Source organism: Halyomorpha halys, unplaced genomic scaffold, assembly GCF_000696795.3.
Source record: "Halyomorpha halys isolate HHAL.00 unplaced genomic scaffold, Hhal_1.1 Scaffold392.1, whole genome shotgun sequence".
Taxonomy (NCBI): Eukaryota; Metazoa; Arthropoda; class Insecta; order Hemiptera; family Pentatomidae; genus Halyomorpha; species Halyomorpha halys.
This window is the reverse complement of record NW_027114089.1, coordinates 43,111-55,904: the sequence shown is the minus strand read 5'-3', so window position 1 is coordinate 55,904 and position 12,794 is coordinate 43,111. Positions and strand designations below refer to the sequence as shown.

Sequence of the window (12,794 nt, the reverse complement as noted above, 5' to 3'; positions counted from 1 at the left end):
TATATATATATATATATATGATTTTTTTTTAAAGAGTTGTAGTATGGCGAAAAGGTAATAAAGTAGCAGTGAAAATGAAAATAACGCCCCAGAAAGGTATAGGAGGCGAGGAATCTGTTTTTGGATTTTCAATGGAATACGGCTACGTCAATACGATGATTCTAGAACAAAAGCAGCCACAAAGAGCAGAAATACAAGTGAATCTTTTCATTTCACCAGGCCTTGTATCTTCTTCAGAGGTAAAATAAATCAATAATTTTCTCTGATTATTAGAATGTTTTTATCACGTATTATAAATGTAGTGTGCTATCAGCCACAATGAAAGATTTGAAGAATATTTTGTTTTATCGAAAATTTTAATTTTCATATGATAAGCTAATCTTTATCTGTTGATGATAATTTATTGTTCCAGGAATAAATAATATATTATTCATCTGAAGATTTCCTGTAGGGGATACTAAATAAAATTATGACTGTAAGTATAATTTTACAGATATAAAGTTATGTTTTCTTAAAAATGTTTAAATGTTGATAATTCTGTTTCTGGGTTTAAGTTAAATGAGCATGAATAACAATATTGGCTAAAATAAAATGTGGCCATCAGAATTGAAATTACCTATCTAATTAGATACATACCTGGGATGTGATAGTATCTTTTTCGCTAAAATCTATCTTCCAGAAAAGCTACTTTATATTATCAATTATTAACTTTTATAACATTTTCTTTTCCAAAAAAGATTTTTATTAAACTGCTCATATATACAATCAACTGGTCTTAAATATCAGCTAGGTCATACCCACATTAAAATAGTCTGACTGGGCTTTAATACTAAATTAATAAAAAAAAACTTCTGCTGCATTACCTTTAATTTTTTATTTGAAATAATCAATCATCCCTCATTGTTAGCTGCGATGAACAATGGAGTTGAATAAGATAGTCAACTAAAGGAGAAAATCAATGTTTTGGTGTTTCCATGTGTATCATATGAGTATCGTTATCATCCAATTTTTTACTATTGCCATAACAACCTTGGTAGGTAGTTTATTTTTTTTTCAAAACCAGTGAATACAATTATAGTAAGAGTAAGTGTTGTCATCTTGAGTAATAAAGAAGTTGTTGAATTTGAAACGAGCAATGATTTCACTTCGAAGTAGTGTGTTAAGTGGTACACTTGATTATTTAATATTAAATGCTTTGAATGATGGTTATTTATGGAAGACTAAAAACAGAAGAAATTTTGTGTAATGGATGATACACCTACTGATAATGAATTTCCTGTAAATGATTATATTATATATTGCATATTTAAAATGAAATGGACTCATCATTATTAAATGTTTTTGATAGTTGAGCCTTGGACTTCCCAGGTTGAACTTCTCAGATAATGGGATAACGTGATAACAGTTGACAATTTATGATTTTCAAATAATTTAATTGTTATATCATCCTTTGTATGATGAAGCATATTTTACTGTGGGAGAAATGTTAGTTTAAATCTGCTGCATTAGAAATATTGATTTTTTTTTTTAGTTTATATATATGTTTTTTTTTGTAGTATACCTTGGCAACTCACAAATATCAGCCTATCCTCGTGGTCAACAAGAAGAATCTTGTCGAAAAAGCTCTACTGTTTATATAGGGGAAGAACATTATGAGAATTATATAAATTTTTTTTATATATATTTATTTATTTATTGCTTTATTTTGATAAATTATGTATGTGCACTTAATATAGTGATTTTGCAGTATTTTAAGGGCATTTAATAATATTTATGTTCATAGTATCCACATAAATTTATATTGTTGGCATTTAAAATGTTTAAATATTTCTTCTTAAATTTATTAATGTACTTTTAACAATATGAAAAAAAATCCACAACAATAGGACACTGTGATTCAATTCCAACCGCTAAAAAAATTCTTATAAAATTATTGAGGTCTATTCACATATACTTTCATAGAAACAATCCTTGTTTCTCAACGAATTTGTGGTAAAGTCTTTAAATCTGGATTATGCTGTAAATACTTTAAATATTAGGTTAAATAGAAGTTAGGCCACATTTTTCGCCTCTCAGTGTCCAAGTAAACAGAGGTTCATTTAAGATAATTTTCATATTTATTACGGATCTAAGTGTCCCATTTATACTTTGTCAGAGACTGCTTAATAAATACTTTTCCATTCCTAATCAATTTAAATAAAGTGAATAAAGTGCAATTTGATTAGATTGATTGGTTATATAAACCTGTCATTACCTATTATTTTATGCTTGTTTTTCCCTTTGTTGTTAAACAAAAGGATATGCACCTTTGCATGTAAAACGTTTTCAAATGATTAGATAACGTTATTAACTACTTAATATTTATTTTTGTTTATTTGCAAATGGTGATACTGGTAATTATATTAATGTTAACAGAATTAATCAAATTTTATCACAAATTCATAATTATTCTTTTTGAAATACTAAGGTCACTCACAATTTAATTATTTTTTTCATATATTCTTTTATATTTATTTTGATACATTTTTTAAATATTTATTTAATAGTGATATTTATGAATTATCACTTAAAAAACTGCACGACAAATGTATTGCACAAAATTGTTAAATCTCAAGTAAATTTATAGTAATAAGTTTGTTCATCTTATAATTATAACTAATCAAATAAAATCAAAATAAATAATTAGACAGTAAAATCCTATATTGCTTTGTTAAAAGAAAGAAAATAAATTACTATAAAAATCAAAACTTTTAAACTTTTTGTATTGATTTATTAGTTTTGTTTTTGTTTGCAATGTTTAACAACTTGCTGAAAAAAATATAAAATAAATGAGGATAACAGATATGAAAAATTTTCTCATTTAAATTAAAGAATGGAAATAATTTTTATCTATTGATACACAAATAATTTATTTTTCAATATAAAAATCAAAGTCACTTTGTTTGAATTGTTCTTTCTCAACTTTTTTTTTTCTGTAGCACTTTTTTAAATAAAGAAAGTGAAACAAATAATGAAAAATAAATCGGTAAATCTTTATGCCTTTTGTTAGTTTTTGTTTATTAATTGATACTTCTAAGCCTTATATGCATATGTGAATATAGGCTACCAAGTTATTCATTTTGAGTGCAAAGAATATTTGTTAATATTTAATATTAATTATTTATTCATTTTAAATGTATTTGTACTGTGATATGTTTTTGAAATATCAATATATTAAAAGAGTAAAATTATATTAAGTTCATCTTATAATTTTTCTACCCTTCCCTCTACCAACAGCCTCTTTAATATCATATCCACGTTTTTGATGGGGTCTACTCCTTAAACTCTAGTCGAGTCACCCATTTTTCCTCTATCTGAATAACAAGTTCCTTGACTGCTGTTGTTCTATACAGTTATTATACGCTGTTGGACAAGCTAACTTTAATCTTTGCCAAATAAAACCTTCTCCTGGGAGGCCGCCGGTAGAAGAAGAAAGATATCAAAACCAAAATTTTAAATTGTTTTGATAGCTGCAGTTTGATGTTATGCATGTGTATGTAACATTAAACTGCTGCAATCATGTGTATTGTTCAAAAGGGTTTAGATACTGCCTTAGTAGGTGTTTTTCAGTTTAGAGATGGGACCCTTCAGATTATTTCCTGAACAACTTTGTGTAATAAACATACCTCTTAAAATTGTTATTTAATTAATATTTTAAAAGTAATAAACATTAAAAAGAAAAATTAAACATTCATAAGAAGTACTTATCTTGATTATTAATTAATAAAAACATGAATTCTATTTATTTGAATACATCAGTTTCTATCAACATCAGTGATAAGCTTATAAATCTTTCTTGAAGAAATGTTGCTTCTTAGTTCAGTTTGTTTTATTTTAATTTATAGATCACAGGAGCCCAAGGGAGCACATGGGGTAAGGAAGGAACTTTTATTTTCTGATGAGCGGTATAACTTTTAAAAGCACACACCGCGATTGTGAAAAATAATAGCCAAACAAACTTTTAACAGGATGCTTTATTACTAAAAAAAGAAAATGTTCAAAATTGGTCTCTGCTTGGTTTACTAGTTAGGCTATCGATCTTTGGAGTTCGAAAAAGGGCTTCAGGGATTGCTGAACCTCGGCCCAGAGGGCGCTTAGTGTAAAGGTGGGGCCACTGCCTCTACTTCCTTATACATATATCTATTTAAACTTAACTGGATTTTTTAATATTATTATAGCATTTATTGTTTCATTATTTGATCTAAGAATTTCAATTATAATGTAGTAGTGTTATTTATTATACTGAATTGGTTCACTCTATGTTACATCTAGTGGTTAGTTCTTATTTTATTATTCAAAACTCCAGATTAGTTTACTTATTCTTTTCCTATTAAACAAATGACACATAAAAATTTTATTTATCTACTTTATGTGTTGAGGAGGTTGTGTTAGATGTTAGATTGTTCTGTACGGTACAAGCCTACAGCTGCGGAGGGGTAGGCAAGTCCTACGGTAACGAGCTGTAGGTCCTTGCAGGAAGGAAACTTTGTTCTGCAGGGAACGAGCCTGCAGTTAAGAAGGGATTGTTAGTACAAGCCTTTAGGACTTTAGGACTTTATGAAAGGAAGATAAGGTTAGGGTTTAGTAAGTAAGCAGTAACCACAAAATAGTAGTATGGTCGCTACATATGTATTATTGAAGAGTTGGTTGAATTGATGTAGAAATTACAACAGGGAATTCTTGAACATATATGAGAATAATACTAAACTATCCTAAAAAACCAGAAGAAATCAAACTTGATCATGAAAAGATTTGGCTTATAAATCTACAATAATTTTGCTTTGTACAAAGGATGTTTTGTAACAATATATTTATTAAATGTAACATTAATTTTAATAACTTACTTGAAAACGGTTGTTGTACTCTTCTTTATTTTAAAAAAAAAAAAAAAAAAAGAAAGAAGAAACAGTAGACAACTTTTCTCTCTTCTAATCAGGTGATGTGAACTGAACAAGAATTACTAAATGGGTAGTAGCTGTGGCTATAATCTGAAACAGACCCAATTTGGGTTTAGTCAATTTTGCAGTCAACATTAAAGTTGTATTTAAAACTAAACTGTTAAAAAGATATTAAATTCCATATAAACCTTTCTGACCATACTAATCCCTTGGTTCAATCCTTGTCCAGTTCCACCCATCCGTACAGTCCACTACAATGAAATGACAGTGGCCAAGAGACCTTTTGTAAAATAAAATCGACAATTGGAGTTCTGGTAATGGCCAGATGTTCTGCTCTTGTAGAGTGATTGCGGCTTTAGTGCACATACTCAACCTCCACTGGCTCATTACCAGTGATGTGACAGGGCTGCGTTGGGATCTTGAAGGGCCCTGCTCTGCACCTCATACATGGGGGATAGAGTGGGACTCGGGATCCTCAGGTTGAGATTGTAAATATTGTATATAATTTAGTTATTTTTTTGTTTATAACCATATAGAGATTTTATTTATTTATTTTTAATTTATTTTATATTTATTTACCTACTTTATTTTACTTATTGTTATTCTTTTTTTTTAAATTTTGTTATGAATGTGTTCAATTACTCATTTCCCAAGTTTGTGCCAGATTGTAATATTTATCAATAAATAAAGTAATTATCTAAAAAAAGAAAAAGAAAAAAAAGAGAGATATTAGAAGTTAGGTTCTATATTTAGATTTTAGTAGTTCCTGTTACTGGTTTATAAAGTCTTAACGATTTATGTAAGGTTGATTTGTTTACATCTGTGATAATGCTTAGTAGATAACTAATACACATCTTTACGCAAGCTAATAATTAATTAATAAACATTAAAAATTATTAATCAATAAACAAAGCTGAATGAGTGTTTTGCGATTTTGCAAATTTTTTTTCATGTATCTTCTACTTTCCTATAAATTTAAATATTGAGGCTAAGTATCGAATTATTAATACAAAAAGAAATACCAGAGTTGATTACATATAATAATAACAAAATAATATATAATTATTAATTACCTGTTTGAGAGTGGTTTATATTAATAATAATACCAACTATAAATGATCTAATTTACTTTTAACAGTTTATTCTTTTTTAATTATTAATTATGTTTTTTAAATAAAGTTAATTAATACAACAAATAAAAAAGAATTTTAATTTAATTGTAAATAAATTAAGCTCTGTAATTAAGTGGTAACAGAGTCCTAACCTGTTGAAGATAGATTTGATTGTTAAGTATTATTGATGTGTTTTTTAAAAAAGGAAAAAAAAATTGAAAGAATAGTATTTGTATTAAGATCATATGTTTTGTAAGTGAAAAGCCATTTTATATAAATTAAATGAAACTGTCATGATATTAATTTGATGTTTGTTTTGTTATTGAAGATTATGACATGGGCGATCAGCTTACAAGTGAAAGTCATTTTTTAAATGAATAGTGACTAGTAAATAATTGAGGTATGTTCAAAAATATCAAAAATAAAGTTATAAATTAAAAAAATTATGATAAAATAAATAGAGAAAAATAATAATTCTTAATAAAATAGAAAAGAAAAGTTAATAACAAAAAAAAAGACATTTGTAGACCTAACAAAACAAATAATTGCCCTCTAATGGGAAAAAAAAACAAGTTAATTTGAAAAAGGGACAAAGAGAAAAAATAAATAAATAAAATAGAAGTAATGTCAATAATAGAATTGATAAATATAGAATTTATAGCAAATGTCCTGCAGCAGCCTGGGCTTCAGTCTTCGAGCTGAGGTTGGGTTTCTCAAGTTGTAGATCACTACTCCTTTAACTGTTGGTAACGGGTAGTGAAACCTCATGAACAGTTTTTTGATGTAATCTTTGTAATTCTCAATGCAATTGACTATTTCTTAAAAACCAAGGAGCATCCACTGCGATTCTTAAGACGACATCATAATTAAAATTAACATGATACTGATACTCACTGAAGTAACTAATGGGTAGCCCAGTGAGTAGAAACCGCAAGCTGTGAATTGTACTCTTTGCTTTATTGTGAGGAACAGGCATAGCTTGTCCTGAAACACCATACTTATATTTAGTTTAAAATAATTACAACATACATGAAGTCTAAATCTATTTCTAGAAAGGAATCATAAGTCATAACAATAGATAATTGCAATAATTTTATTTATTACTTAATTATACAAACAACATGGTTATGCTATATCTGACAGTAAAAATATGAATTGAATATTGTCGAATATGATGTTATACAGGTCTATCTTCATCTACAACTTAGCCTTCATGTTCCACATCCTTTCAGGAAAATACTTGTATTTTTGTGCACTTTCCTGTCAATTTCCATACTCCCTATCATAGCAGGAAGGAAAAGGGTTTATCCTAAAGCTTACCAACCTATTCTAACTAGGATTGGAAAGTTGAGTATTCATGAATGATAGGGCCCAGGGTTGTACCGGTGCCACTGCAGTTACAAAGTTGCTAAGATGACACCTTAATACACTCGCTTACAATGACCTCAAATACTTTCAAGGGATTGTGTTAGAGCTGTGACATCGATATTTAATATCATTATATTAAATATTGATATCACATCTCCAATGATTGGTTTAAAGCAGTGGTTCCTAAACTTTTTTGTCTTACCGCCCCCCCCCTTTCTAGGAAAAATATTACTTAGTGCCCCCTGGAAATAATTTTTTTTAAAAATTTTAATAGTAATTAATAGGAAATATATATGTGTTAATGTTTCTACCTTTTTGGTAAAATGTAGCAAAGAAAGGTGTAAATTAGAAACATTGAACTTGGAAATTATGAAACTATTTATTGAACTCATAATAGAATGTAATACAAAAAAAGTTAAAGCATTCAAAATCATCTTAATGAGAAGGATGGACCAGTTGTGCTGCTACGAATTTAGTAATCTTCGGCTCTATTTTCATCAGCAGTAATATTATTGACCGTGACAACTTGTAGTTATTCATCACCCCCCAAATGCACCTGAGGCCATCACCACCCACCTGAATTGCTGCAGTGCCCACCAGGGGGCGGTTGCACCCCCTTAGGGAATCACTGGTTTAAAGCAAGGAGACCACCTCCCCTCCCCCTTAGCCATGTTATTCAATATCCCATTGACTAATGAAGGCTCTAAAGTAGCTCTAAATATTGTATATAGGTGCGAATGGTTTATCGGATGTATTTATTTTATTTTTACTTAAACTTAATTTCCTTTATCTTGTGTATAACTTATACATATACAGTATAAGTTATTCTGTTATAATAAATTGCTCTTTCTTAATTTTTGTCCATTATTTTTATAATAAGTAATGAAAAATTGAAAAACATGAACTATGAAAGATTATAAACTAAGGAAGAAATATTTTTCCTAGGTTAAAATATGTTCCAGAAACAAGGCAGGGTTTTGAGAAGAAAACCAAGGTTCGCTCTATTTAAATCATCATTGCAGCTAAAATTTTACTGATTAATTTCCAAAAAGTATTAGCAACATAGATATCTAACAAAATAATGTAAAAAATAACTTACATTTTTGCACAAATCGTTATGTTCTCGCATCAAAGAAAATAACTTGTCATTGAAGCTCTCTACCTGCAACATAAATTTTAATATTAATAGCTTTGATATTGTATTTTTTCTTGAAGTTGTTTAAAGTTTGAATTCAAAATTTTCAGGTCAATTTTGAGTTACCTACGATCGGTAAAAAACTTAATTTTTTAAAAAAAATTTATTACATTGATAGAACTCCAATAATATATCTAGAGGAGAGGATCTCGAGGTCATCTTCTTTTTGGATGTATGGAAGGGTTATTAGGTAATGAAGGAGAAGCCAGGTTGAAAACAAGTGGATTTAGTGGTTAGTAAGTTTATCATTGATATGTTATATATTGAAAATTTTTCTGATTTTTGTTCTACAAAACTGGAATTATATACCATCAATTCGCGAAAGATCTGTATATTATAGATATCTGATGAAAGAAAACAGAGTTCATATTGGATTTCAGCTCACCAAATAACTTGAAAATGACCCATCAAATCAAAATTTCAAAAATTTTCATTACGTAAACCTGTGTTATTAACAAGCAATGTCTGATATAAATTTATAGAATAAAATTTTTATAAAATAACAGTTTGAAAGAATTACAACTATTACTGAGATCAGCCTAAATTATCACATAAAATTTTAAAATAAAAAACCATTGATAACAAAATTTAAAGGTAGATATATGAATTTCTAAAATTATTTCCTAAATTTTAAACAATACATAGGTTTCCAGAATTAAGCTTTCATCATCTTATACTTACAGCATTTTGGAAGTTGGTACAAGAACTGCAAATACGAATCAACACAGACAGATCTCCAGCGAAACTTACAACAAGTGCTACAGAAACCAAATAATTAATCCAAATGACTTCAGAAGGTGTGAACAAAGAATTCGTCCTGAAGGAGTCTATAATGAAATAACCTGACAGAATGAAATTTATCAAAACTCGACAGCATAACAAAAAAATCTGCATTGAATAGAACTTGTTCAGTGACCGGCTCAGATCCAGAATGAACAATGCCAAATCTAGTTGCAGGCTAAGTGTTTTCTCGTTGGGCTGTAAGCTCTCTGTCATGTGGTCCAGCTGATTTCTCAGGTAGTCCAGGGGAGCCGCGAAACTAGATGCTGCGAAGAAGGAAATTAGGTAAGGTAATTCCATTTCCACCTGGTTGCTTTGGGAATGGAAATACAAAGGCGGGCATAGCCTGGTCGCTGTTGACAGTACTATTGCATTACACAAAATGAAAATCACATAAAAGAATTTCCTAGGTATGCCGTCGGAGTTTTTAGAGAGCTCTAGAAATTTTATCCCTGTAACGACTTTTTCCAAAGTTTTCTTTCTGAACAAGAGCGAGCACGCATGCGTACCGATTATGAGGATGTCGGTAAGTTCTCGAATCACGACCATCAATTCCACAATGAAATTTCCATTAGCTCGTCCGGAATCCCAAAAGCCATGGGACAATTTTCTGTAACTGACCCAACCACAGACCAAAACGTTTACTGCGACAGAATAAAATGCACCGAATCTGGAGGATTGAAGATTTCTGTCGCACGGAAGAACGCCAAGAATTTGACAAGCAAGGAATAGTGGTGTTTGAGATTTCAAACTGATTGGTTCCATTTCCAGTATGGTGTGGAAAGAGTCTTGTCTTGAACTGACTTATATGTGGCTAGGGAGTGATTTATTCGATCTTATAAAGCTAAATAGTGAAGTGCTGTACAAACATCAGCCAAGAATTGTAATGTTTGCTTTGGAGGATGAGTGTGTACTCCTGCATTGGGGAACATCGATTTTATTTCTTCACCTAAATAAATCAAAGGAAGCATGGCAATGCGTAATTGTTTCTGGGAATCATGTAAGTATTGAAAGTGCCTAAGATGAGGGAAGGATGCTTTCTTACAAAACATATGGAATTATTTATTTTTTGAACGATTTTGGTTTTATATTAAATGCATCTCTGTTGAGTAATCATTCCTTTATTTTTATAGAAGGCTCAATCTATACTGAATGGTCCAAAATAAATGAAGTTGGTTGCTTGACCACTTTGTTTTTATAATGTGTATGTTTTCGGAGATAAAGCTGTTGGGAAGATTTTTTTTTCCTTGACCGTTTGCAAATAGCCTCCATTCTTCTTTAGCTATACGGCCCATTTTCAGTAAATGGGACTTTGCGGTTTCGTCGGCAATTAATAAACTACGTGACTTAAGCAGGGTTCCCATTTAGACTGCTCCGCCACGGCCCTCATTTCAAAAATAAAATAGTATGTAATTAATAGAGCCTTCATTAACACATTAGTGTACTCTGGCCTAAGTTTTGTACCAGCGCCATTACAATCCCGGTATGTTTTAGGTTCAGTTTTTAACAGTAAGCCAATGTGGACAGGGCCATATTCACCGAAATACAGTGTGGCATTTTTTTTTTTATAAAGAAACTTTCATAATCATACCGTTCTTCCGGGTATTTCCTTAACTATTTACTCACCAAATATAAAATTTTGTCATATGTATTTTTCGATTTAGTAAAATCGATATTTTGTGTAGGTAGATGACCCAAATATGCCCTACCTAAGGTTAGAACAGCTCTAGCTCACTTAATATCCAATCAATTGGCTTGAAAATTTGCCTACAGCTAGAGTAAATATCTACTTTCAAAATAAAATTAGAATATCAGTTCAGAAGGAAGTTTGAGAGGAAACCATTATCAATAGAACATATTTGGGAGCCCAGGTTAACTGAATTTTGTTTCTGCTCAGAGTACCCCAAACAGCTTTTTAGGATGACATTCCTTCTTTCTTCGTTACCTTTCTGTCCATTTTCCTCTTTTTTTAACTGTTAGAGAAGCCTTTTGCACTGAAAGACGCATCAAAACAAAACAACATTGTTAAGAATAAAACTACGCTCGAAAACAACAAGAAACAAAAGGTGACCTAGTAGGGCCTACATAGGAATCGATAAATCATATTACGGCAACCCCCTGATTTTTCTAAAGTACACCTACTTCCTTAAAAAAAAAAAAAGAAAAATGAACTAACCCATAGTTGAATTCTGAAAGTAGAGATTCTTTGCTGTCAAAATCATCAAGAGGTCTTCAGATAGCTCAAGTAAATTATTCATAAAAAACATGAGAACTTCAAAACCTTTCAAAAATAGCAAAGGCTCAAGGATCTGCCCTTTGGCCAGTAATCTCATATTTGTATTATTTTTCAGTACTAGGCCATAACAGGACCTAGACCATAACATACCTAGGTCATAACAGGACCTAGACCATAACATACCTAGGCCATAACAGGACCTAGACCATAACATACCTAGGCCATAACAGGACCTAGACCATAACAGGACCTAGACCATAACATACCCAGGCCATAACAGGACCTAGACCATAACTGGGCCTAGACCATAACATACCTAGGCCATAACAGGACCTAGACCATAACATACCTAGGTCATAACAGGACCTAGACCATAACATACCTAGGCCATAACATACCTAGGCCATAACAGGACCTAGACCATAACAGGACCTAGACCATAACAGGACCTAGACCATAACATACCTAGGCCATAACAGGACCTAGACCATAACATACCTAGGCCATAACAGGACCTAGACCATAACATACCTAGGTCATAACAGGACCTAGACCATAACATACCTAGGCCATAACAGGACCTAGACCATAACATACCTAGGTCATAACAGGACCTAGACCATAACATAACATACCTAGACCATAACATACCTAGGCCATAACAGGACCTAGGCCATCCATAACAGGACCTAGACCATAACATACCTAGGCCATAACAGGACCTAGACCATTACATACCTAGGCCATAACAGGACCTAGACCATAACATATCTAGGCCATAACATACCTTGGCCATATTTGCGTCATCCACCTTATACCGGGTAGTTTAAACTTCGAATACGTAATCAAACATTTTTTTTGTAAAGACCAAATTAGACATAAAATTTAAATCTCATCCCTGTTGATCGGAGAATTGTTCTAAATTAATCGCCTCAATCTTTCAGGACAGCCATTGGCTTGATTCTGTTCTCGAAGAAACGGATACGTTGTGGCACGCTCCTGTGAAAATTGTTGGTTCGATTCCGGTTTTTGAAGGTTATAGTTTATTTAACCTAGCATGTATATAACATATACCTTTCATGTACGACGTGATATTGAACAAAAAAAATAACGCACATAGAATAATTTAATTTCTAATAGCATGTGTTCTATTTCATCTGTTATTT

General features: G+C 30.9%; 2 protein-coding genes across 2 annotated transcripts in view; one reads left to right on the top strand and one right to left on the bottom strand.

The window, feature by feature from the left end:
* Positions 1-3,232, top strand: part of DCTN4-p62 (dynactin subunit 4) — a 17,014-nt gene extending 13,782 nt beyond the window's left edge. Inside the window, exons 9-11 of the mRNA XM_014422888.3 lie at positions 35-239; positions 413-475; positions 1,557-3,232. Coding sequence (XP_014278374.1) covers positions 35-239; positions 413-418 — 211 coding nt within the window. The 3' untranslated portion in view covers positions 419-475; positions 1,557-3,232. The remainder of the gene's footprint in view (positions 1-34; positions 240-412; positions 476-1,556) is intronic.
* Positions 3,233-4,805: 1,573 nt separating this feature from the next.
* LOC106682169 (uncharacterized) lies at positions 4,806-10,157 on the bottom strand. The gene is made up of 4 exons (XM_014422887.2): positions 9,294-10,157; positions 8,517-8,579; positions 6,944-7,033; positions 4,806-5,027 (listed from the first exon to the last, which is right to left on the bottom strand). The coding sequence occupies exons 1-4, from the start codon at positions 10,155-10,157 to the stop codon at positions 4,968-4,970; spliced, it is 1,077 nt and encodes a 358-aa protein (XP_014278373.2). The 3' UTR covers positions 4,806-4,967.
* Between the last annotated feature and the right edge of the window lie 2,637 nt (positions 10,158-12,794).